At 44.8% G+C, this 25,627-nt stretch overlaps 1 protein-coding gene across 1 annotated transcript in view; it reads left to right on the top strand.

Annotated features, from left to right (window-relative positions):
- The first annotated feature begins 825 nt into the window (after nucleotides 1-825).
- The window catches only part of LOC142574609 (uncharacterized), a 62,958-nt gene continuing 38,156 nt past the window's right edge, over nucleotides 826-25,627 (top strand). The window contains exons 1-2 of the mRNA XM_075683653.1: nucleotides 826-893; nucleotides 17,880-17,937. Coding sequence (XP_075539768.1) covers nucleotides 849-893; nucleotides 17,880-17,937 — 103 coding nt within the window. The 5' untranslated portion in view covers nucleotides 826-848. The remainder of the gene's footprint in view (nucleotides 894-17,879; nucleotides 17,938-25,627) is intronic.

Raw genomic sequence — 25,627 nt, 5'->3', positions numbered from 1 at the left:
GTCACAGATGGTCGCACAAGCCCGTCGCCCTTAGAAAGCAAAAAAGCGCCTTCACCGCTTTATGGGCCGACGGGCAATGTGGGCGGTGTTCCAGCAGCACCTGCACAGAAAGCGGCCGATTGTCCAGTTTTTGGAAAGCTTTGGTAAGTTCTTGTCTCGGAGGGTAGATAACCGGTGGACCATAGAATAGGGTAGACAACCGATGGACCAGAAAGTCACAAAATGAGGGTCAAGGGAAGGTAAGCGCAGTCGAAAACGGCGAAAAAGTAAGTGAGTTGATGAAATAAGGAATTTTTCATGCGCAAGTAGGAATCAGCTAGCGCAAGACAGGGGTAATAGGATATCGTAGGGAGAGTCCTTCGTCTTGCAGTGGTCATAGAAATAGGCATAAAATAGTGTTTCAGACACTACAAAGATAGGCCCTTTTAACGAATTCGGCGACTTTCATCTGCCGCTTGGGAAAATTTCGCATGCCGCATCAAGCGGGGGAGCTAAAAAATAAGAGGTTGAGGATCGTGTGCTGTTGATCGCCGTTTAGGCTTTGTAAACAAATCCATGCCCATCCCCATCAAAACAGCCTATACGAACTGTCTGCGTCTATCATAGTTTGAAAACCACAACCAGTTGTAATCAACAACATAGGTCGTATCAGCAAGTAACAGATGCTTATACCGAACCTCCTGACATAAAAAATCTCAAACAGCTTTTGCTTCACGTTTTCATGCATATTCACGAAATCCTCAAATTGTATCCGAATTATGAAGATGACGGTGTATTATCAGCGAATTGCAGGACACCAAAGATGACAAAGACGAAGAAGAAAACGAAGGCCCAGGGAGAGAAGCAACATGGCCGGCTCTTCGTTTGTGACGGTAATATCCGGCATTTGTGCGGTAAGCTTATCGTATTTATTCCTTCGGTATCGATGAGTTCTCCCTCGCTGCCAACACGGGGCAGCGAGGCAGCGAGGCAGCGAACGTACGGGGATTGCTTAACGCCTGCTCCACCTCAGGCACAGGTCTGCCCGGCATTACGCTATCTCCGGGATCGGTCCACGTATGAGGTATGCTTAACTCCTGCTTCACCTCCGCCGTGAGTCAGCCCGGCGTTTCACAATATTCGGGATCGGCCCACGTATGGGGAACGCTTAACTCCGGCTTCACCTCCGCCGAACTGTCTTCGGGATCGGCCAAAGCAATGACGTCTCATTGTAATAGGACCGCGTTAATCACGGTGCACACTCAACGGCACAAATGCTGGTGGTGTCTCACGCGGACGCAGGAGGAGAACGCTCGAGTTTTGTGTCGGCACACGGACACAATCCTCGGGGAGCCAGACCTTAACAGCTTCGTTGTAAACTTGCTCATCGCTTCAGCGGATGTGAACGAAGTTTTTTTGCATGTTCTGTTGATTCATGAGCGCAATTGAGTGGCTCCACTATCCGTCCCGACTTGTCAGCTTTTCCACCTGGTTTCATTCGCGAGCATGGAACAAGACAGACAAGAGTACCCTTTCGTCATGTACAGTACATCCCTTTACTGACCTCCCGATTGTAAATTCGTGGCAGAGTACTCAATAAACAATCAAATTCAACACTGACCGCGGTAAGCGCTGAGGAGTAAAAGTAGCCGTGCAGCGCGGCAACTCGGTTCTTCCGGCGAGTCCATGTCCTTTCACTCATAGAAATATGGGCCGCTCGATGCTCACTTTAGCAAGCATTGACCAGCGAGGAAATCAATTTCATAACGTCTTGTCGCGTGCACTGGGCTGCCGCGTTTAGCGGTGTCGAGGTCTTCTTTCTACCAGAAATAGATTACGGCAGCTCATTCTTCATATGGTGTAGTACTCGCTTGTGCTTCCTTCATTGTCTGCGCGGCGGCAACATATTTGGGCCAATGTTCTAGTGAAGAGGCAAATATGAGACATTTGTACTACTTGCTTCTTTTTCTTTGTGCGTTTTGTTTGAGCGTTACAGTAACACGAATGCCAATTACTATTTAGGCTTTTTAAGTAGCACGTTATTTATTTTCTTGATACTGTGTTTATACTCCGATATATATTTAGGGTTGCATGGTAATTACGCCGATGCCCAAATACGGCCCTTTAGGAATGTATAAGGTGCGTGAGACTTATGCCACCGGCCATTGCAAAATGTTCACTTCCTGCTACTAGTTTTATTGTACCAAGTTTGAGCTCTTCTTCATTATGTCTAGCTTTCATCAACTGCTCTCAAGCAATATCCCCCCACCCCCCAAATCCATCAACCTCGGGGACCAGGACGGTTTTTTTTAAATCAATAGATAAAGTTACCAGGAGACGAGGAGGAGAGATGTGGGAGAAAGTGCGATCGACAGCGATAGGGGTGTCCGGTAGCTGAGTTCTCTTCTGACCGTGACAAACATGTTTAAAAAAAATGAACCCGTCTTTCATCTTGTTCGTGGGATCACTGATCATCCGGAAAACGGCAGCGTTATGAGTTGAGTGTACCCTACAACATTTGGACGTGCATCTGGCCAGTGCACTCCGTATGCAAACCTTGGAGGCGACGCTGTTGAGGCGACGAAAATAGTGAGGTCCTTCGACACCGCCTAGAGCCATCGTCCTAGCATCTGTTAAGTCAGTAAAGCCTTGCTCCGGGCCTTTTACAACGTAGTTGCTTCGTGGCGAAACTATCAACGCGGAAAACGGGGCGTGTATTTATTTAATATACGAAAAAACTGTAACCTTCCTGGCTTGAACGGAAGCTTCGTGAACGTTTGCCGAAGCCTCGCATTTCGCGTATTCTCATGCGTTAAGAAAGCCTCGTAATTGATTTCCCCGGTGTTTTGGCTAACAAATTGAGGCAGCTTCTTCATAATTGTTGAAAATAAGGGTCATGTAATGGATAAAAATGTCACAGTTTCGCCGCAAGGATGAATCAATGAATGTGATAGCTACGTGTTTGAGTATTACAATAAGTGTAAGACTCGCGGCTGCAGTGGCGATATGAATTGAAGTAGACGTACGCTGACCGAGTAAAAGCGATCTGATGTGCTAGTGGTCCTCTGCTGTATTCCTACCATCAGGTAATTTCATCATTTAGGTTTATTAATTAAAGGCAATGTCTTTCTAAGCGACTTTACCACCACTTTTCGGCATCGGGTATGTTTCAAACTGTTTGCTGGGCCGATCCCCGACGTAGTACACAGCTGCACCTATAAAATTACATAATTTTTCCGTTTGAGCTCTGTTATTGTTTTATACTTTTAATGTTTCATGCTTGAGAAGATTTTAGATAAAAGGCATGGGATTTCGGTGTTTTCTTTCCTCACATTTCTTCGTGGGCTAATAATCTCTAAATTCTGAGAAATAATTTTGGCAATGTTTTGAGACCTGGTATGAGCAACTTAACAATAGGATGGTGTGCCAATATAACCGGCATACACCGACTGTCATATAGCATGGCGTGGCATGTCGCATACATTTGCCTAAATATATACGGTACCTTACGACGACGACGCCAATGACGGCGGCGGCATCCGCAAGATCATCACTTGGAGTGTCTTTTTAATTGTTAACAAAAGGGAAAGTATGAAGTGTGTGAATATATGGGGGTATTAGCAGTATTATACGGGTTCAAGCACTCCAGAGCGTTTTGAAGTTGTTTCATGAGCTGGACGAGATTTACGCTGCGGCCCTGGAACAAATACAAATGCCCGCGAGTTTGGAAAATTGAAATTTGAAAAATTGGAATATGGAATTTAAAAATGCATCCCAAGGGAGCTCTAGATTACGCCAAGTTTATATATTTGGTGGAAACAGGAATCATGATAGGTGTAATGTATAGTGAAACTTTACTGTTAGTGCAATAATTAGGAGCACAATAAATATTTATTGAACCTAAGTTATTACAGTATTTTTCGACGTAATAGTTAGGCGGAAACTCGCAAGGTGAAGAGAAGTTCTTATTAAAGGGGAATCAGGCATCCACTCGTTCGTAACAATAGCTGCAAAGGAAACCAATACGGGTTCCTCGAAAGAAAAGCCTCACAGTTGAAGAAAAATGCGTCCTGGTGCGGGAAACGAACCCGGGACCACCGCCTTTCCGGGGCAGCCGCTCTACCATCTGAGCTAACTAGGCGACTAGGAGTTGGCAGGGCGAAGTCGAATTTGTGAACAACACGAAGGAAACGGAAGCGTTTGACGTGATAGCTCTGCGGAAACCGGCAAGATGGAGAGAAGTAATTAATAAAGGAGAATCACACATCCACCCGTCCGTAGCAATTGCTACAAAGGAAATCCATACGGGTTCCTTAAAAGAAAAGCCTCACAGTTGACAAAAAATCCGTCTTGGTCCGGGACGAATTCGTGAATATTTAACGAAGTCTTTCTCGCAACTGGTGTGGGTTTTCTCTGTAGCAATTGCTACGAACGGGTGAGTGTCTGATTCTCCTCTAATAATTACAGTACTTTTCCTACGTGATGTCAAATACTTCGTTCATATGAATTGTTCTCGATGTCCGGCGTCTTCGCTAAACTATTCAAGCACTTTGCTTACTTTTCATAAAAATTTGGGCCACGTTATGGAATCTGTGTAGGCGAAGTTCAAATTATGTGGATGAGCTACGGCTTTAGAAGGAAATTTCATATTCTTACGTGGTAGTTATGGTAAAGAACACAGTAGCAACGACGAAACTGTGAATGATGAATACAACTTCTTATTGGGCGACCCTGTGCCCACAAAAACAGACTACACTCAAAGCGTAACGATAGCTGTGGACACAGTCGGCGATCGTGGAAATTTGGTCCGCGGGTCAAGCGCGTCAGCTTTTATGCACCAGTCATCGAACGCTCCATAGTAATCGCTGGTGCTCGCGTGTCTTACAGAAAGTTCAACACCATTCGCGTCGTGCATACATGAAATCAGATTACGCAATGTTCGGTGACGACAGACAACGGATAGAACGATCGCTAATATTCGTAAAATTTCCGATACATGCAGGTGCGTCCTGCGCTGTGCGATAACATTTGTTAGGCTTTGAAAAGCGGTCACCCGAGAAAGATAAAGAAGTGCACATGTCAATATAAGAAAGCAATCCTCGGCGTTAATAGTGTTTTACGAAAGATGCACACCTTCGTGTTTTGCCCTAGCAAAACAATAGATACCTCCGAGATCAAAAATGACGACATAATGCTATAGCAGATTTGTATGCGAATTCAATTGTGTGTGGATCAAAAACAACCTTTTGTAATAAAAGAAAAAACAACAACTTATGAAGGTCTTTGAAAGCGTGACATCTAGTTAAGGTTTCAAATGGCGAAACAAATGCAGGCATGGTTATAGAGCATTGAATTCCATTTTCAGCGACTGAAGCTTTGGTGCAACTGCGGCAAAAAAACAGCGGGGTTTTAAATTGGGCAGTAAGATTATGCAAGGTCACTCAAATGTGAAACGTTTAATGCGTAGCATTATGTGGTCAGCTGGTCAGAACACTACATCTGAAGCCACAAAGCCCCTATCCCAAAACATGGCGAGATTGCGTAGGTTAAGCCCATTCAATAGCACGCTTGATAGCTGTCATCTGGAGTACATTGACACACAACCCACTGTCCTCCATAGCAATAGAGGCGCCAGCGCAGAACGTTCCACGAAAACGTCCGCATGCGCCATTCTCTGTATGCCGCAAGTAGAAAAGAGGCGTTACACCATCTTCATAAATGCTTAAGCCTATACTAAAAGGGGAATAGCAAGCAGTATGGGACGCCCTGGTGAACATACGACCATTGAGGTTGAGAGGTGACTGAAGAGACCGAAAGCGAGAGGATGCGTTGAACCAATACGAAGAAAAAGTATGCTCAACGGGAGCATCAGTAGAGTGGGTGCCCTAAAAGAACTGCCACACAGGGAAGAGGAACTAATGCCGACAGAGCAAGGAAAGACGACGACAGATGACAAAACAGCAATACGAACGACGAAGACGCCTTACGTAGAAGCAGCGCGAGTTATGCGTAATGGCAAGGCCGGAATAGGAGCACGCGTCAAGCAGGACTAGCAACAGCCACAACGTTTCTCTCTACATCTGTATGGTGTTCCTAATCACGAAAAAATAAGAAAATAACCAATACTACACCAGCATAACACCCACGCATATTAACACGCATAAACCATTCTGCGCCATGCCGACCGCCATATCATGCTAGCATATCTGGGGCAGTTCCTGTTCAGGGAGGCGCCCCTGAATTTGTTTGCCCTACCAGGCTCTGTACGGCACAACTACTCTACAAGTCCCTCTACCATTTCCATAGCGCACCTTTCTGTACAATAAGCATTGCAAAAAAATATAGAAAAAGCTATTCTTCGGTGCCGCTGTTTGTCCTGCAGTAACAAATTCATGATCCTACTTCAACAGCTTCCTCACCTATACTGTAGTTTTGTGCTATTAAATTTTGAACACTCTGCATGCGTGAAAAATGCATCAGCACTTGATGCATTCGCTTCTTTTACCCAGGATTGGTTTTTGACGCAGTCTATTGCAGCCTTTCATTTCACGGAAACAACGTCATTGCATTATATTGCTCAATACAGAACAGCAGACATATATTGATTCGGCGTACACCTAAAGCCACGTGTGCTACAGCTACAGACCAGCCAGTCACCGGCTCTGATCTCTACAGCATAGTGCAACGAGAGAAACGCAACCTCAATATTCTCGCTATACATACGTAGTAAAGCGCAACGTTATTTTGTCGAGTCGAGTTGATATCTTTGGCTTGTATCGCTCTTTCCCTCGCATTTTCATACTCGGACTTGTTACGATAAGGACACTTGCTCTCGCACAGCAAAATGGCGAAGCACATTCGTAGCCGAACGCCAACTATACAGCGTGTTCCACGTAATTTTAACCAAGCATTAAACATATGCCAATGACACGTGCCTGGACAGAACCAGAGTAATGTTTGTCGTCGCTTGGAGATGCTCAGATTATTTTTTTCATTGAGCCTAATTGTATAATTATTCTTAATTAATTATTCATCTTCTCAAATATTATATTTAGATTAAAAGTGTAGATGAGAAATTGGAAGAGCAACATGAGAAACTCCCGATACAGCTTTCTGTTACGCAATACGTGCTGCATAAAAGTGTTTTTCCTTGCGTGAAAGAAGCCCGCGAATTGCCGCGCGACTGGCCACTCGCGGCACGTTGCATCTATTCGTGGGCTCCTTTCACGCTCGGAAAAACACTTACGTGGCACGTATTGAGCAACAGAAAGCTGTATCGGGAGTGTTTTATGTTGCTCTATAATTTTCTCATTAACACTTTTGATCTAATTATAATATTTGAGAAGTTGGTTAAGCAATTCTAACTATTTATGTAGAATTGAGAAATAATCTGAATATCTTCAAGCGACGGCAAACAACATTACCTTGGTTCTGTCCAGCTACATGGCATTTGCATATTTTAAAGGTTTAGCGCAAGTTGCGTGGGACACCTTGTATACATTGAGGACTGAGTGTTGCTGCTCTCAAGCTTCCTTTCGTCTGAAAGTTGAGATGTGTGGAGCTGTATCGCATTGCAGCGACCCCTGGGCTGACGGCTGCGGGCTGTGTTTCCCCTTCAAGTACACTGTGAGTCTCTTGCCTGAACGATCTAGAATGCACTCGTCTTCCTTGGGCAACATACATTTCAATGCCGTCTACTCGTAAACGCACTTTTGAGTACCTTCGTTGTTTCTTTGGCATAAAGATTATAAACAGGGAAGCACAGAAAAACATTCTTTAAATCTAACACAGATACCACCCCCCCCCCCCCGACTCTGCCGACCGGGCCACCCCAAACAACACAACTGCGACAGTCACCTCAGGAGCACTCGGAATGCAGACAGCGGAAGGTGAAACAAGCCACTGCACAAGTGCGACAGTCACCTCTAGTACCCTCGAAACACAAAGCGGAATGTGAAAGAAACCGCAAGGCACACACTAATGCGAAAACGACATCAACGGCAGTGCAAACAGACACAGCTCTAACAGACAATGGAATATCCGCTACCGAAGTGCTCACACAGACACCCACACGCCCACCTGTACACGCACAAAGTCAAACAGAAACCGAACTGGAAATAATCGAGGCATTCGGCAAGAAACCTGCGAAACAGAAACACAGCTCACGCAGAGCTATCCGCAAAAATGCGAAAAAATGCCAGCCATTGCAAGTCAATAACTTTTCTCTGCCACGAAGCACCGAATTCCCACAGGCTAGAAAACTTACCAAAAAACCTGCGAGCTACACCTCCCATCTGAAAACTTACCCAGTCTGTACAGGGAACAATACAATCCCTAAAGGTCTAATACTGAAGGCTGTACTAGCTATAAGAACACTTCCAACACACCATCGTGCAAACCGGCAAATAACATTGAACAATGCCTCACATTCAATTTTGAATACCCTCAAGGAACACTGCGAAGAACAACTCGAACGTTTTAGCCCCAGACTTCAGAGCATAGCTCTGACACCGAAAGGTTTCGAGCATTACGACAAAAAATAGTGTAGAAAATTGGTTCAAAAACAAAGTAAAAAAGCACAATCCAATAAAAAAACAATCTCCCAGGCAAACAGCCGCCTCACGCCAACAAGCGGGACCTCGAGTCTAGAAATACTAGACGTGGTGGAAGCTCCGACAAAATTAAACCAGTCTAATGTTGTAGACATTTCAGAAACATGTAGACAAAATAGGTGTTCAGCAAGGGCCTAAACTTTTGTTCCACGAAGAACAGAATTAATGAATTCGAGCTTTCACAAGGACCTCTCAGAATTTTCTTGACGAATGCGTATCAGGCACTTTTTCGCAGACACCGACACATCAGACACCGGGATGTCGCCACTTAGAGTTCAATCCACTTGGGCTCCCAAACCAGAACAAGCCATAGAGCTTGACCTGTATCTTAAGACTATCAGTGAAGAAATTATGAGCCAATACAAGACATATCTAAGCGACCTAAAACATAACTGCAACAGAGAGTCGTATTTCAAATCTTAGTTGCTGGAATGACATCGTTATTAAGGCAGCGGATAAGGGTGGGAAGTATAGTTATTTGGGGCGCGATCGGAGATATTTTGTTCGATACGCGTTCTGTTCAGTTGCTGCAACGTCACAAAGTTGCAGTATGCAAAATTTGTGACAGCGGGGCGGAGAGAGCAGCCAATCAGGAAGCGGTGACCTCCCCGGAAGTTTATCTCCGTCGTTTGTCGTCTGCTTGCAAACAGTATACTACAAAGCCAAATGTTTCTCGTCTTGCAATTGAATGAAATCTTTATCTAAAAAAATGTATTTTTTCTTCTCAAGCCCAAACACGTTTTCAAATAGTAGTACGTGTGACTACTGCAATTTATGACTATTAGGTTCTTTGCGTCGTCCCTAGGTGGTGTCGCGCACAGCGAGAAGGAAAAAGAAAAAAAAAACGACGGGAAGAGTGGCGCACTTTTCAAGAGGCAGCGACATCCCAGTGGCTCGCTGGCACCGATGGTCTTGTCGATTTCTCTGTACAACCAACGAATTATTTGTTTCGAGAAACAAAAACGACGCCGGAATTCACTTTCTGCCATCTCTTCAAACGCGTTTCGCACCGCCACCCGCTCTCCTCCTTCCTCTAGAAAAGCCAGCGCAACAACCTAAGTTTCCAACCGACGCGCCATTTTCTAGAATTAAACTATGAATTGGATTCAAACGTGCCATTCCGCAGCCGAAAAGGCCGCCTGTTGGATCCAATCCAATCCACCAGACGCGCCATGCGAAGCCGTATGATCGCTCCAAACTTCTCAACTCCCGTCGCGTTCGGACGAAATGCTCGGTGGGCGGATGATTGACAGGAGCGTGTCGTCATTTTGACGTCACCAAAAACGGGGCGGCGCCCCGCGGCTGGCGACGTCGGCGCGGAGTAGGCCAATCGCGCGCGCCGGTAACCGAACGAACGCGCCGAACAACCATCTCCGATCGCCCCCTTGGTCAATAGAAAAATACAAGCATGAGGCTTACAGACAACTAAACAATCCAGAACATTCCGTACGCCAGATAACGATCCGACATTATCCGACACATTGACGATTACCAACAGGCTGAAATCAATTTTAATTAAATAATTTAATTATGGGGTTTTACGTGCCAAAACCACTTTCTGATTATGAGACACGCCGTAGTGGGGGACTCCGGAAATTTGGACCACCTGGCGTTCTTTAACGTCCACCTAAATCTAAGCACACGGGTGTTTTCGCATTTCGCCCCCATAGAAATGCGGCCGCAGTGGCCGGGATTCGATGCCACGACCTCGTGCTCAGCAGCCCAACACCATAGCCACTGAGCAACCACGGCGGGTTGAAATCACTTTTGGATAATGAATTGATAACACCTTCAGAATGCAAATTTCTTAAACCAAGCAAACAAACGGCCGGGCGCTTTTACCTCCATCCAAAAATTAATAAAATTACCTCCACTGAACTATACACCCTAATATACCAGGGCGCCCAATAGTATCAAACAACAACACCCGACAGAAAGCATCTTCCACATTCCTTAACCAATTCCTTGGTGACTTTCCAAAAACATTTCCGTCTTTTGTACAAGATAGGCCCCACCTGCTGAGAATTATGGAGGAGATTAATACTAAAGGGGCACCACCACAAAACATAATTCTCGCAACCCTAGACGTCACGGCCCTGTTCACCAACATTCCAATCCCCGATGGTTTACCTTCGATAAAACGAACGCTGTGTAAACGCAATGCACAACAGTCTATTGAAGTCTACTTGTCTCTCTCCTTGAATTAGTTATAACACATAACTACATTGAATTGGAGGAGAGTTACTATATACAAATACATAGGGCAAGTATGGGTATGCCTTTTGCACCAACCTACGCGAACACATTTATGAGGATTCTAGAAACAGATTTCCTATCGCGCTGCACTGACAAGCCCCACACATACCTACGATACATAGACGACATACTCATAATATGGGGACATGGTCAAGACAGTCTAGATAAATATGTAGCATTTCTAAACTCTGTTCACCGAACAATAAAATTCACATCAGAATCCTCAAGTGAGCGCATCAACTTTCTGGACACAACAATGTGCATTGACAATGGGGAGCTAAAGACAGCGCTGTAAAGGAAGCCTTTCGACAAACAACAGTACCTAGAATGTACCAGCCACCATCCCATACATTGCAAACAAGGCATCTTTAAAAGGCCAAGCCACACGGCTACGTCGCATTTGTGTTGAAAACCAAGACTACATAGATAGACTCGATCACCTTAAAGAAACGCTATCAAACCGGAACCACCCAAACAGTGCCTTTCAAAAAGCCTACACCGATAGAACCAAACTTGATCGAGCCGAGGTTCTTAAGCCCCGCCGTAGGATCACAAGAACAACAACGCCTCTTCTAACTAATAAATTCTCAAACCCACTCCCAAACGTAAACAACATCCTCAGTAAATACTACCCAATTCTCACCAGCAACCAGAGTCTTAAGATTTTTCCCGGCCCACCCAGAGTATCCTACAGACGCAACACTAATTTTTAAAGACATTGTTGTCATGCCAAACTAAGGAACAACGACGAAGTTGGGAACCGGTCCCTGTGGCCGCCCCAGGTGCTCCACATGTAAACATATTAAGTCTACAACTACAGTAAAAAGTACAGCGTCGAATTACTCACATAAGGCAACTTCGAGTTTCACCTGCACATCAAGCAACGTAGTCTGCTGTTTAGACTGTGCCGCTTGTAGCAAACAGTACATACGTGAGACTGGGCAACAAATTCATGCAAGACTGAACGGTCACTGCGCAGATACAAAACACAATTCAACTACAGCAGTAGCCAGTCACACCAATGGAACATGGTCATATATTCGACAAAACAAGGCTCCATATACTACATACAAATTTCCATTCACTTCGCGAGAGGAAAAATACGGAATCATACCTCATACACAAGTTTAAATGCCTACACCCCACGGGAATAATTTTGGCAAGTGGCAACATAGAATCTTTAAAATCTGTAACTTTAATTTGAAATTCTCATATCATCAACCAAGACAGAAAACACATTGTGCCACCAGCTAACCTTAATTCCTAATCTCACCTCTTCCTACATTTCTATTTTCCCAGCCTACTACTCAATTTAATGTACTCTTTAGTTTTTACATTTATATCAACTGTACGAGCCCCCTTTGTCCAATTCTTATGTTTTTACATTTATATCAACCGTACGAGCCCCCTTTTTCCTTGTACATCTGCCCCCACCGGCATGTCACCCTTCTATCTGTTATACCGGCTTCGGTCCCCCCCCCCCTTTTTTTTTTGTCTGTTTTTTAATGTATGTTTTTGAACCACCCTCAGCAACAGATTCCAAAGTCCCAGACGCCAGGATACTTTTTTCGGCTCTTCATTCACGCAGCATAGAGAAAGAAATTCAACAAGAGCGCACACTCCCATAGAGCCCAGCGGCCTAATCGACTGTAGCGCACCAAGCGGATGGGATTAACACCTTCCGGGCTCGGTTCTGGGCGCGCGCGTTTTGAACGACAGCTGGTACACGCCACGCTGGCTTCGCTGATCGGTGTAGCATTTATTTATATATTTATTTATTTTTTGCTTCTACTGCTGGCTCAGGCGCGGCCTTGGCGCGGAATCGTTTTATTATTTAGTAACAATGATTGCGAACGATCTTTACGAGCCTCCACTGAATCTGTGTCACGTGCAATTTCATTAGGTAAACGCAAGATGTCTTCTTAAGTGAAGAAATGTTTATTTTGCTCTATATAAATGCTCGTTCGGGGCACCTTGTACATTCATCCAAAGTTCTGGCACCAGGTAAACAGCAGTCGTTGCTGTACGAAGCTCCACCGGATGCCATCAGCTGAAAAAGAAAGTGAATTACTAGCACGTGTCATTTTGGTATATTGACCGAACAGGAATACCGCGTGTAGAGGCGAAACGTGCGTAACGGGTGAATGGGCGGCATTACAGATAAACTCACTTTTACATACACTTCGTAGCAAATAGACTCCTCGAGAAAACATTTGATTTTGAAAACAAATATGAAAAAAAAACATCTGATTTTCAAGCACACCTCCCTTCCCGGGCATTATTTCCTGCACTTTGAGAGCACAAAGACACGGGTGACTGCGCATCTCCAAAACAACTTGGCCTCAGTCGACGCGATGGCACGCCAAGTACACAGAGGTGGCCAAAACACACACTCTTAGCCAGACCATGTTACACGCTCGCAGAATGCCTTCTAGTCGCACTCAAAACAAATTCGCGGGTGCAAAGCCTGTTTTCAGTCGCTTAGAAGACAAAATTGTCAAGTTCTCGGTTTTTTAGCTCCTCGGCGTTATCTTCCCGCGTCCTGCATGCGCAAGCAACACACTTCCGTGTTATCACCCTTGGCAATCGCTCGTTGCGTTTTCGACAAGTGTGAGCACCGAAGCAAGGCGTATGTTGTTGCAGGGCCATAAAAATGGTCCCAAACTTGTCCCACTAAAATTCAGTATACGCCAAGCTGTCACAACTGGCCGCTTGCTATTTGCTAACTGCTTCACAACACCAGGCGCAGCGAGCACGCTACAAAAAGTATCCTAAGAAGTTATGAAATTAATTATAATAATTTTGGAGGTCAGAGAATGCGTCACAAATTTGTTTTAGTAAGATTCAGCACATGCGACACTGGGGCACAACGCCAGACGCGGCGCGCGTACCTCAGACGTATCCCAATAAAGCAGCGAAATACAATAATATTGGGGCTCAGGGAAACCGCCGCGAATTTGTACCAGTAAGATTCAGGACACGCGAAACCGTCACCACGGTCGAGCTGTATTTCGCTAGCTGCGTCACATAGCCGGGTGCGGCAAGCGTGTCCAAAAACTACCGAAATAAGCTACAATAATGTTGGGGCTCATAGAAAGCTCACGAACATTTCCCAGTACGAGCCATTAACTCAAGTTACCTGTGCCAGAACGGCCGAGCTGTTTTTCGCTAACTTCATCACAGACCCGCCGTGGTTGCTCAGTGGCTATGGTGGTGGGCTGCTGAGCACGAGGTCGCGGGATCGTATCCCGGCCACGGCGGCCGCATTTCGAAGGGGGCGAAATGCGAAAACACCCGTGTGCTTAGATTTAGGTGCACGTTAAAGAACCCCAGGTGGTCAAAATTTCCGGAGTCCTCCACTACGGCGTGCCTCATGATCAGAAAGTGGTTTTGGCACGTAAAACCCCAAATATTATTATTATTAACTTCATCACTAGTCTCGGTTTTGTGCAGTAAGCCTAAATTTGTTTGAAATAGTCCAATAATGCAGTGGTGCCGCGTCGAAATGAAGAAGGAGGGCGAGAAAACGCCGGGAGCCCAATAGACGGGCTACATCCAGAAGATACGGGTCTGCTTTTTGGTGACTTTTATTTTCCGCAAATCAACTTCACTAAAAATAGTGCTTTAATCATAGGCAATGAAGCTGCTAATGAATTTGTTAAGGTGTGTCTTAATTTCAGTCTAACTGAACTTGTGCTAGAGCCTACGCGGGTTACAAAAGACACATCTAATGTACTCGAGCTTTTACTTAGCAGCCATCCTGACAGTCTATCATCGATAACTTACCTCCGTGAGGTAAGTGATCATAACGTAATCCATGCCACCTTCATCTTTCAACCCATGCGGCAACAAAAATCCAACAAAACTATGTGCCTATATGATAAAGGGAACTACGAAGCCATTAATTACGAGTTAGGCAACTTCTTTTCAACGTTTGAGACATTATTCCATACGTATTCGCCTCAAGAAAACTCGACACTGTTTAAAAACAATATTAATGTACTCGTAAACAAGCATATACCAAGAATAACTATGAACGCCAATCAAAATAAGCCATGGTTCACCAGAGCACTAAAGAAGCTTGAAAACCAAAAGAAACGTTGCTTCCGGCTGGCCACGCACCTTGGAAGCGCCGAGGCATAGTCAAAATACTACATGGCAGAGAACGCCTACCTGAGTGCCCTTCGAACTGCTAAAAATCTTTTTATAACGTCGGTCTACCCCAGCTACTTACTCGACATCCTCGACAGTTCTGGCGCGTTCTAAATCCCCAAGAAGCTTGTACTATCAGCGTGACGAATGCAGCAGGCGACACCGCCACGGACGCCGAGTGCGCTGATATATTCAACACAGCATTTCTTTTCCGTGTTTACAAAAGAAACTAGCACTCCAGACTTTCCGCTACCTACTAACATACCATCGCATGTGCCACTCATTGTATTTTCGGTAGATGCTATACTATCAATCATTGAAGAAAGAAACAAATTATGTACTTCCTCTGGGGTAGACGAAATTAACTCAAAGATCCTAATGAATACTAAGCATAAATCCGCGGCATGTTTCACTTTGTTGTTCTCGCAATCATTGTTTACAGGTGCTTTACCTGATGATTGGAAAGTGGGAAAGGTCGTTCCAGTGTTCCAAGCAGGTAACAAAGACTCCCCCTTGAAACTACCACCCCATTTCGTTAACTAGTGTTCCTTGCAAAATCATGAAACATGTCATATACTTGCATATCATGAACTTTTTAGAACCGGTAAACTTATTTCATCCTTCTGAACATAGTTTTCGTAAAGGGCTTTCATGCGAAACGCACTAGCCATCTTCCTTAGTGATCTCCACGTTAATCTTGATAACGTTCAAACCGATGCCATCTTTCTAAGCTACTCTAAAGCTTTTGCCACAGTGCCTCATAACCGCTTGCTACTAAAATTATCCAGATGGAACTTGGATCCTCACGTAGTACAATGGGGAAAAGAATTCCTTACTAATCGCTCCCAGTTCGTCCTTGTCAATAACGTCTCCTCCGAACCCCTCCCTGTCACTTCAGGTTTCTCTTAAGGCTCAGTCTCGGGACCGCTTCTTTTCCTAATATACATTAACAACCTTCCACCGCATGTTTCTTGACCTATTCGCATGTTCGCTGACGACTGTGCGATTTATCGTTCTGTGACTAAAATCTCTGACCCAGCATCTCTCCAGAATGACCTCACTAACGTGCAGGACTGGTGAAACCGTTATCAAGTGGCCTTGAACCCTAATAAATGCAAATTTATTTCAATTTCCCGCCGTCGTAATCCTTATCTCTCTACTTACACAATTGCAAACGCCGCAGTAAAATCAGTTCTAGCCTATAAGTACTTAGGCGTAACCCTGTCCCACAACCTTTCCTGTAATGCGCATGCGACTAACGTAATTTCGTCAGCGAACAAGATGCTTGGGTTCATGAGGCGTCACCTTCGTCATGCTCATCATCATCATCATCATCATCATCATCATCATCATCAGCCTGGTTACGCCCACTGCAGGGCAAAGGCCTCTCCCATACTTCTCCATGCTCCACAGCACGTCAAACTACTCGCATACAAATATTTTCAGACCGCAACCGGAATATGCCGCCGCCATCGGGAACCCTGATCAAACATATATCATCAATGCACTCGAGTCAGTTTAGCATCGTGCGACTAGATTCATCCATTCTTCTTATTCATATACCATCAGCATTTCACATATAAAGGCACAATCTAGCTTGACATCTCTTGCTTTTCGTCATCGCATCGCCACGCTCTCTTTTTATCACAATTTTACAGCTAACTAAGCCGCTCACCTTACGTCATGCCATCATCTTCACGCATGTCGCAGTGCCCCAGCCATCAACTCCAAGTTTCTCGTCCTCGAACACGAACTGTCGCTTTTCAATCATCATTTTTTCCTCGAGCTGCCAAGGACTGGAACGACCTACCCTTCAATGTCGCTGCCATCCCACGTCATTCACAATTTCTAGAAAGTGTTCAAACTTGTATTTAAATGTAACACCTGTCTTTTCTTGTGTCCACATGTTAACCACCCCTTATGTAATACCCCGAATGGGGTGTTTAAGGTATTAAAATGAAATGAAACGGGCTACATCCAAAATGGACGGGTCGCCGAACAGACGAACTTCACACGCGCAGCCGGCATCGCTCGCTTCAGTGGCACGTCTAGCTGCGCATGGCGCATCATGTGGCGCGTCTGGCGCTCCGTTAGCTTGTTGCTAGGTGACACAACAAAAATAAGTCGAGAAATATAAGTTCATTTATGCGCAGAACTGTTTAGTTTTAGCGGGGAAGAATAAAAAACATGAAGCGTTGTCTATAAGTTCATTTCATATTTTGTTCCGATGCTCGCGTCAACGAATGGATTGGATTAACACTAGGCGTGACGTGTTTCCTGTTGCCAGTTTTCGCCGAGTGTCCCCTCTCGTTGAATTTCTCTGTACACACAGGGTATCGCCACATCTGTATACCGCCGTGACGACACCTACGTTGAGCTACTCGCGCTAACGTCCTTTGAAAGATCATGCCGCTGCCTTCTAGCTACCCCACGCATTTCACCGAGACTCCTTGTCGCCATATTACCTGATGCAAAATTACCCGACGCCCCTGAAGTGATTTTTTCAACTGATGCTTTTTGGGTCTTCTTATTTACTCGCGCACTGACCGTCTGACCGGCTCTTGTAAAGAGAAAGAAACATGCGGGTATGATGGGTAGGTTGGCCGCTCGACACACCGCACACATGACAAATTGGCTTTATGTAAAGCCACCTGTACTGCCACTTCAGATGAGTTGGTCAATGACTGTGTTCTACGGAATTACGTGGTGAAATCAAAAATACTTCCTGAATATATTTCTGACTGCAGCAAATATGCCCTGTAAACCGCGTCAATCCTTCAATAAAGTGAATAGCCGTATGCAACCATTTGTTATTGGCTTACATTGATCGTCAGCGATTCCTGCAAAATTTTTGAACAATTTTTATTATTGTTGTTTCAGATTCTCAACACATTTAGTATGGTGACATCTCTGCCAAGTATTGGTGCTAATGACTTCCGTAAGTATCTATACCTGCACATGTCGACGTCATATCTGATTTGTCACCAAAGTGTTTTCAGAAGCAAAGAGCAGTACCATAATATTATGATGCAATGTGATAAAAATTAGGTAGCACACTAAAAACTAGCGAGGGTATCGCAGGAGTGAAGCGGCCGATTTACTCTTCAAATCGTTGTTTCACTCTCGCAAAATGTCGCATGGAGTGAAATGCATTGCCCACTTCGTCAGCAAGGAGAGAGTGAAATGTGCTTTTCACTCTGCCCTTCTGAGGGAGAGTAGAATGCTTGTTCTTGTCTTGCGGCAATAGAGACGAAAACGTAGCGTAAACTTCTGCTTCCACTGTAGTTGGCCGGCCCCAAACATGGCCATGTATCACTCACGCACGCTAAGCAAAGAACACACCGTTCTGCTTCTTAGAGAACAGGCAGCCACTGTTCAAAGGAACGCGGAGCAAGCGCTCTATTTTTTCAATCGGAGTTGCTCCACCGAGCGCGCGCTCAACATCGCGGAACAGCACAGCACCGGAGAAAGGTGATGCATCCAAGCAGCAACGAAGGCCATCCAAGGGAGATCGTGTGTCAGCCACCTCGCGTCGTCGCGAAAACACGACAGTCGTTCGTCATTCATTGGATATAACAACAAATGCTCCACGGTAAGTGAATTCTAACTTAGGTGCACATCCTGCCTATATAACATGCTATCGCCAGGAAGTCGTAGCGGCTCTTAGCCGACGCGACTGACAACGGACTAGACAAGCGCTATTTTTCTCGATGTAAATCGAAAAGGCCAATCGTCGCGATAACTGGATGTGATTTTATCATTTGCCGCCATCGGTAAGAGCTTTCAAAATCGGAACCGCTGCCTGAACCATGGTATGTTCAAAAAGACGTGAGGCGAGAGGTCACTTTAAATGGTTTGTTCGCCAGCCCATGATTCCGAGCCTATGCGGAGCGTGCTTGGCGTGCGTTTTGTGTGTTTCAATTTATTCAATTTGGCAGCCTACGCCGTACGGAACGCTGTTGAATTAAGGAGTGACATAACAGAAGGCGTCATTTTGCTGGCGGCATGCTTCAGTTATAAATAAGCAGCGCACTGGACGATGTCTCGCTCATGGGTTATCTGCGACCTCTGAAGTTACGTGCAGCGCCAGTGTTAGAAACTTTGCCACAGGCATTCAGCTGCATGCTGCAAGAGGTCAGTTGGGCTCGTTATCTTGAACATACTGAAAACGCATGAGGAAACCATGTTTTATGCTGAATAAAGTGTAAATCCGAGATAAGCGATCTTGCTCGTGACAGCTACAAGCGATGCGATCGAGATGACTGTCGTGTTCGCTCGTCACCTAGAAGCCGTACTCCTTGCGAGCGACGATTTTGAGCGACGTGTCGTCGGTGTTGCCGGTATCAGGGCTGCAAATATGCGTCGAAACTAGCGTATGTGACGCGTACTTTAGTAATTTAAGTTGCCGTATTTTAGTATAAAAAGTAGCATAAAATATTTCCGAAGGTGTTGCAGTAGGTTCCTCTCCTTGACACACATAAAAATTCTATTGTTTGCTCGTTCGGCGCGACAATCGGTAGTATTTAAGCTATGTACATCCAGTTCCGGCTTCGCGCTATGGGCTGGTCGCTCATAGCACCTCCGGGAAACGCGTGACGAATTCGAGATTTCCAGAACCGAGCGATCTGTTCGAGCGACGGCCCGTTTTGTCGCTCGAAGCCGTCGCTCGTCGCCGTCGCGTACTATATCTCCCTCATGGGTTTGAGCCCTAAGACGGAACTGTGTTTGCTCATGTATTGAAATGGTGTGATTATACGTCTTATTTTGTCTCTTGTTGCGGTTTTCAAGCACGGTGCGAATCTAAAATGGTGCTTATGCCTACGAACTCGGTGAATTGTCAAGCAGCGAGTTATGCATCAGCATCGGATATAACGGCTGCTGTGTGGAATTACAATTGCAGGGTCGCATTGCATGCGCTTATTGTTTTGGACATGCCTGTGCATTTGCCAATATGAGTTGCTGTCTCAGAGTTATGTGATATGAACAGCTAAATCAGCCTTCCTCTGGGGCTACAAGCGTAATGTGGGCATCTTGCTACTGCATGGCAGATTGAAATGTCCAAATTTGTCCAAAAGTCACGCATCAAGGAAACAGCAAGTTTGGGCTCGTGTGAATGATGCCAGCCGCTCCTGTGTATACGCCTTTCTACAGTAACTCTACCTCTTTCTTCACATGGTGCCTCTTAATCCCACCATAACAATTATAAATATCCAACGATCAAACGTATTTAGTGACAGCACCGAACAGGGAGTGCATTAAAATCGGTGAACATGCATTTTCTGAGCACAATGTTAATGATAACACAACCATTGCTTCATCATGGTCTGAGAGCCTACACGTCATACAGCCAATATCGGCCGCTCGCATGCAGCTTTAGAATAATAAAGTGCGTTCTACGCTTTAATTTAGTGGAGAAATAAAGTATAAAAATAAAACGTTGCTTTAGTTCCGTATAACCAGTCGTCTGTCGTACACAAGACAAAGATTGGTCTAATAGACTAACTGCGGTCTAACTGCAACTTTTACATGCCGTCAAGAATGTAAAATGCTAGATTTCAAACTGCAGCAGTAGTCGACTCTCTAAAATGAACCTAATTGCGCACCTCACAAATGAAAATAAGCTTATGAATTTTAGTTTTTTGGCTTGAGCAGTGAAACAACGAGAGATGGTGCGGGGGGCACACTGGGCATGTGCTTAGGATGTGTCACAAGTGGTGTTTGTGACACACCAGACTAATGACAGACCTATGACATCTGACAATGACCAATATTCTATTTATTAGTGGTAGTATTTTAACATTGCTGCTGAACGACGATGAACTGTCGGTTATTTCTTTTTTGATCAAATTTAAAATTGAACTTTGGCAATTGAGGGTTGTACCCATTTAGATGTCTCCGTGCATTTCAGTAGGGCGACTAAAAGCTAAGACTTTCGTTTAGTGCAATGACCTTACTTCTTGACTGCCTTGATGTTTTATACCGTGTCCTCGTGTTCACTTCTGCACATTATATTTTTCAGGCACCAGCTTTATATAACGCAAGAAGGCAGTTGCAAGGACGCAAGGATGTCAAAGAGCCAGCCCAGCGCGACGGCACGTAGTGGAGAGGAGCGCACACCAAAAAATCAAAATACACTGCCATGCAATTTGGATGAGAAAACTAGAACGTGGATATAATGAGTGTGCCATTTCACTAAATGTCAAGAAAACTGTCAATATGCAGTATGTAACACCAAGCTAGCTAGACATGCGGCCTCACATGAGAATATACAACACATTTCTCAATGCACTGTACTCTCAGGAACATCCACACGCTGTACAGGACGTTATCAAATGAGCTGCCGTCTTAGAATATGGCACACAAAACGTTTCTTTCAGAGTTTATCTACATTACCAGCCCCATGATCAGCAGTCATCTGGTAACATCTGCCATATACGTGTATGCGTTTTGTGCCAGGAATGCGTTTGCTGACCAGTAATGTGGTGCATATTTCTCTTCGATCATAGTGTCAACTCCTTGTGAGTTTGCACACGTTTGTTCTCTTTAACTTTCCATTGTACACTTTATTTTTGAAAAGAAGGAGCCAATTGAAATTAAAGGATATTTCTACACTGTACTACTGATGAAACTTTAGAGAACATACCTATGTTTTTTGACAAGGTATGTTCTAAAGTTCATAGACATCATTGTAATATGATTTTATGTGTTTGTCAGTGCGTTTCTCAAATTAATATTCAGTTTGTTTTGTGACTGATCAATAAATATTTTGACCTCTTAAGAGAGAGAACATTTTATTTGAGTAACTCGACAACTAGAGATTACATCTTATTCACCAAGCACAAATGCAGGAGCTGCTTGTGAAGGAATGAAATATTCCCCGCATGTAAGTAAGCTTAACAGTCTCGGAAGAGAACAGCAATTTACAATAGGCAGCGAGGCACTGGAAGTCGTAAGGGAATACATCTACTTAGGGCAGGTAGTGACGGCGGATCCGGATCATGAGACGGAAATAATCAGAAGATTAAGAATGGGCTGGGGTGCGTTTGGCAGGCATTCTCAGATCATGAACAGCAGGTTGCCATTATCCCTCAAGAGAAAAGTATATAATAGCTGTGTCTTACCAGTACTCACCTACGGGGCAGGAACCTGGAGGCTTACGAAAAGGGTTCTACTCAAATTGAGGACGACGCAACGAGCTATGGAAAGAAGAATGATAGGTGTAACGTTAAGGGATAAGAAAAGAGCAGATTGGGTGAGGGAACAAACGCGAGTTAATGACATCTTAGTTGAAATCAAGAAAAAGAAATGGGCATGGGCAGGACAGGTAATGAGGAGGGAAGATAACCGATGGTCATTAAGGGTTACGGACTGGATCCCAAGGGAAGGGGAGCGTAGCAGGGGGCGGCAGAAAGTTAGGTGGGCGGATGAGATTAAGAAGTTTGCAGGCATGTCATGGCCACAATTAGTACATGACCGAGGTTGTTGGAGAAGTATGGGAGAGGCCTTTGCCCTGCAGTGGGCGTAACCAGGATGATGATGATGATTATGATGATGATGATGAAGTATTGCGATTTCCTTCTAACGGGACCATGGATCTACATCGTGATTTCACACTATTGGGAAGAGTACTAGCACTCTAATAGGCGGAGTATAAACACTCGGCTTGGAGGAGAAGTACTCTGTTTGGAGGAGTAGAAGCACTCGGTCTCGGGGAGTACTATTACCCCTGTGGGGAGAGTATTAGCACTCTGCCGAAGAGTACTAGCACTCCCTTGCGGTGGAGTAACTAAACTCTGTCGGGAGGAGCTGGCCTACTCTCTCTCAAAGTGGGTCAATCTACTTTCGAAAAGAGAGTGAAATATTGGACAAGCAGATACTCCGTCAAAGAGCGTGCCCGGAACTCTTTGTTTTTAGAGTGCACCGACCAAACGAAGGAAAAATGCAATGACGCAACGTCACTCCATCTTTATATTTCTTTTTTTTTTTGGTCGGCGCCAGCTCATTGTGAACAAGGCTCCCGTAGGGGAGCCGAAACCTCATTCGGTTTTTTTGTCGGTGCTATCTAATTTTCGTCATGTACCATACCGAGCAGACGGGTTTCCGTCAGACCCTTGACTTGAGACATGCTGCAGTGTCGTATTCCTTCAGCGTTCTCTCGTGCTTATCCATTGCCCTGATTACCCTGGCACTTCGTTCGCTCTGAAACGCCAAAGCCCATTATTAAACTTGGTTTGCACGTAGTGCGAGGACGATGGCAATAGTTCACGGAGCTGTATGCATAGTTTTCAAGCGACGTCACCCACGCAGCTCTTGCCCGTGGTGTCTGTGCCGTGCCTGAGCAGCCAGCGAAGACGTCAGTGCACGATGTCATCACGCATGCATTGTTTTACTTTTTGACAGTGGCCGTCAGTCACCTTATGGTATCACTGTTATCGATATGTCTCTCGGCGCAAGAGGCACCTGTCGTGTTGTCACGTTTCTTATGCAGCCTCTAGGCGCGCTAGTACTACAACATAGCGGCCGCGAAAACACTTTAGTTGAAAGCAAGTAATATCCTGAAATTAATGTGGTATCAAGAAAAAATCATTTTCTAATATGTCCCTGGCTTACGTATTTGTAGACTTCGAGTAAGCGCTGGCTCCATATGCGTAAGTGGTCGCCCGTACTATAGTTCCACACAAACTACAGAACTTTGTTGCGAAGACCCTGAGCTCATGCATGTCGTTTCTACTCCGCTTCATACTTCGCGGGCTATACCTGCAGCCGCTACAGAAATTGTGCGGTCATATAAAAATCCCTCCCTGCATTTCGCAGATGCCGTTGTTCTTTTATGTGAAACGTTTTCTCTGCATCAAGTGCGCATATTTAAACTGCAACTTGCGAACCATTGTGAACGTAAGGTTACACCGAATTAACACAACATGCAAGCAGTGTTATGTGCAGCCGTAAATAGAGTGAAATGTGCGATGCTTACCCGTGTAATATTTACGTCATATTTTCTGGCATAAAGGTATGACCTAATGTCACATTTGTATGTTAATGCGTGTTAACATGTTCTGGTCAGGAACGCGTGTTGTGAAAGCGGTGTCTTGAGCCTTGGTCAATAAATAAAATAATTAAATTTTTTTTATACGCGCCAAAAACATCATTTGAGTACGGAGCACGCCGTAGTGAGAAGCGCCGGATTAGTTTGGACTAACTACGTTTTTTTTTTCATTTTTTTTAACGTAGACGTATCGACGCGTTCGGCACGACAAGTTCATCCAGAAACGACATATTAACATTATTTATCATTTTACAATACTGCCGCCCTCAGCCGAGAGCCTAGCAGACGGGCATGAACACTTTCTTTTCCGAGCTGTACATATGACTGGTCTTCGCCATTTTTTTTCCGGGTTTCCGCATATTAAAGGTATTGGAAGCAAAACTTGACATTCCTGGTAAAAAGATCAGGCACTCTCAAGGTTACATCAGGGGTGCGCCAAGGTAGCGTGCTTGCGCCACTTTTGTTCCTCGTTTTACGTTAGTGATTTATGACAGTTATCATTGGGCCCATAAAATTTTGCCTATTCGCAGACGACTGCTTTCTCTTCTGTGGTACTCATGAACTGCACGAACAAGTATCTCTTAGTAAAGCAATAAGGTTTCTCGCCTGTTGTAATGAATGGGTTATAGAACTGAACTCTGAAAAACAGTCCTTCGTGTCACTTCAAATGTTTACCCCCCTCATGTTTTCTGATTTTATGGGATCTGAATTCTTAGCTCAGCCAGGCGGAAGAGGACAAGTACCGAGGTGTTACTTTTACAACCAACTTAAACTAGAACAGCCACTTTGCTAATACATGTACTTGATGTCTTCGCAAATGCGGCTTCTTACTTCATACGCTTAAAGATATACCATTGCAACGAACCCGTCTGGCCTATGAGTATTTGATCAGGAATAAGCTTGAGTTTAGACCATATCATTATATTATAGTTAGGATCATTATTCATCATATCCACTCGTACACAAATGCTAACACTAACCCATTCGCAAAAATGCAAAGAAGGGCTGGGCGATTCACTTTCTCTCTATATGGTCCGCCAAATTTCTGTTACGAAATGTAGCCAGCTCACTTCATTACAATTTCGATGTGAATATCAGCGTGTAAAGTTTTTGTAGTGTTTATTTGTACAATCGGGCCCGACCCTACTAGGCCGTCGACGCAAATAACGGGAGGTGACCCGCAGTGTTGTTTGAGCCACCCACTCATGCTTCTCTCGTTAAAGGTGTCTTTTGTTTACCTTCAAAGCGAATGCCATTGCCTGCTTCGACAGGCTTCACGCGCCAGCGCATTTAGCCCGCCGCGAGTGGAATCGGCAATGCGATGTGTGAAGCTGTGAAGGAAGCGTGGGCCGGAGGAGCATTGTGCCTGGAGGTGGTGAAGAGAATCGCGCGCCGGTGAAAGTGCAAAGGAGCGTGTTGAGAATGGATGGATGGATGAATGGAAGCTATGGCTGTCCCCTTTACTGGTAGTAGCATTTACGGAGATTTCAAAAAAAAATTATGGGGTTTAACGTGCCAAAACAGCTTTCTGATTATGAGGCACGCCGCAGTGGAGGACCCCGGTAATTTCGACCACCACGGT

The sequence above is a fragment of the Dermacentor variabilis genome, chromosome 3, assembly GCF_050947875.1.
Source record: "Dermacentor variabilis isolate Ectoservices chromosome 3, ASM5094787v1, whole genome shotgun sequence".
NCBI lineage: Eukaryota > Metazoa > Arthropoda > Arachnida > Ixodida > Ixodidae > Dermacentor > Dermacentor variabilis.
Note: the sequence above shows the minus strand (reverse complement) of the source record. Positions and strands in the feature narration are given on the sequence as shown.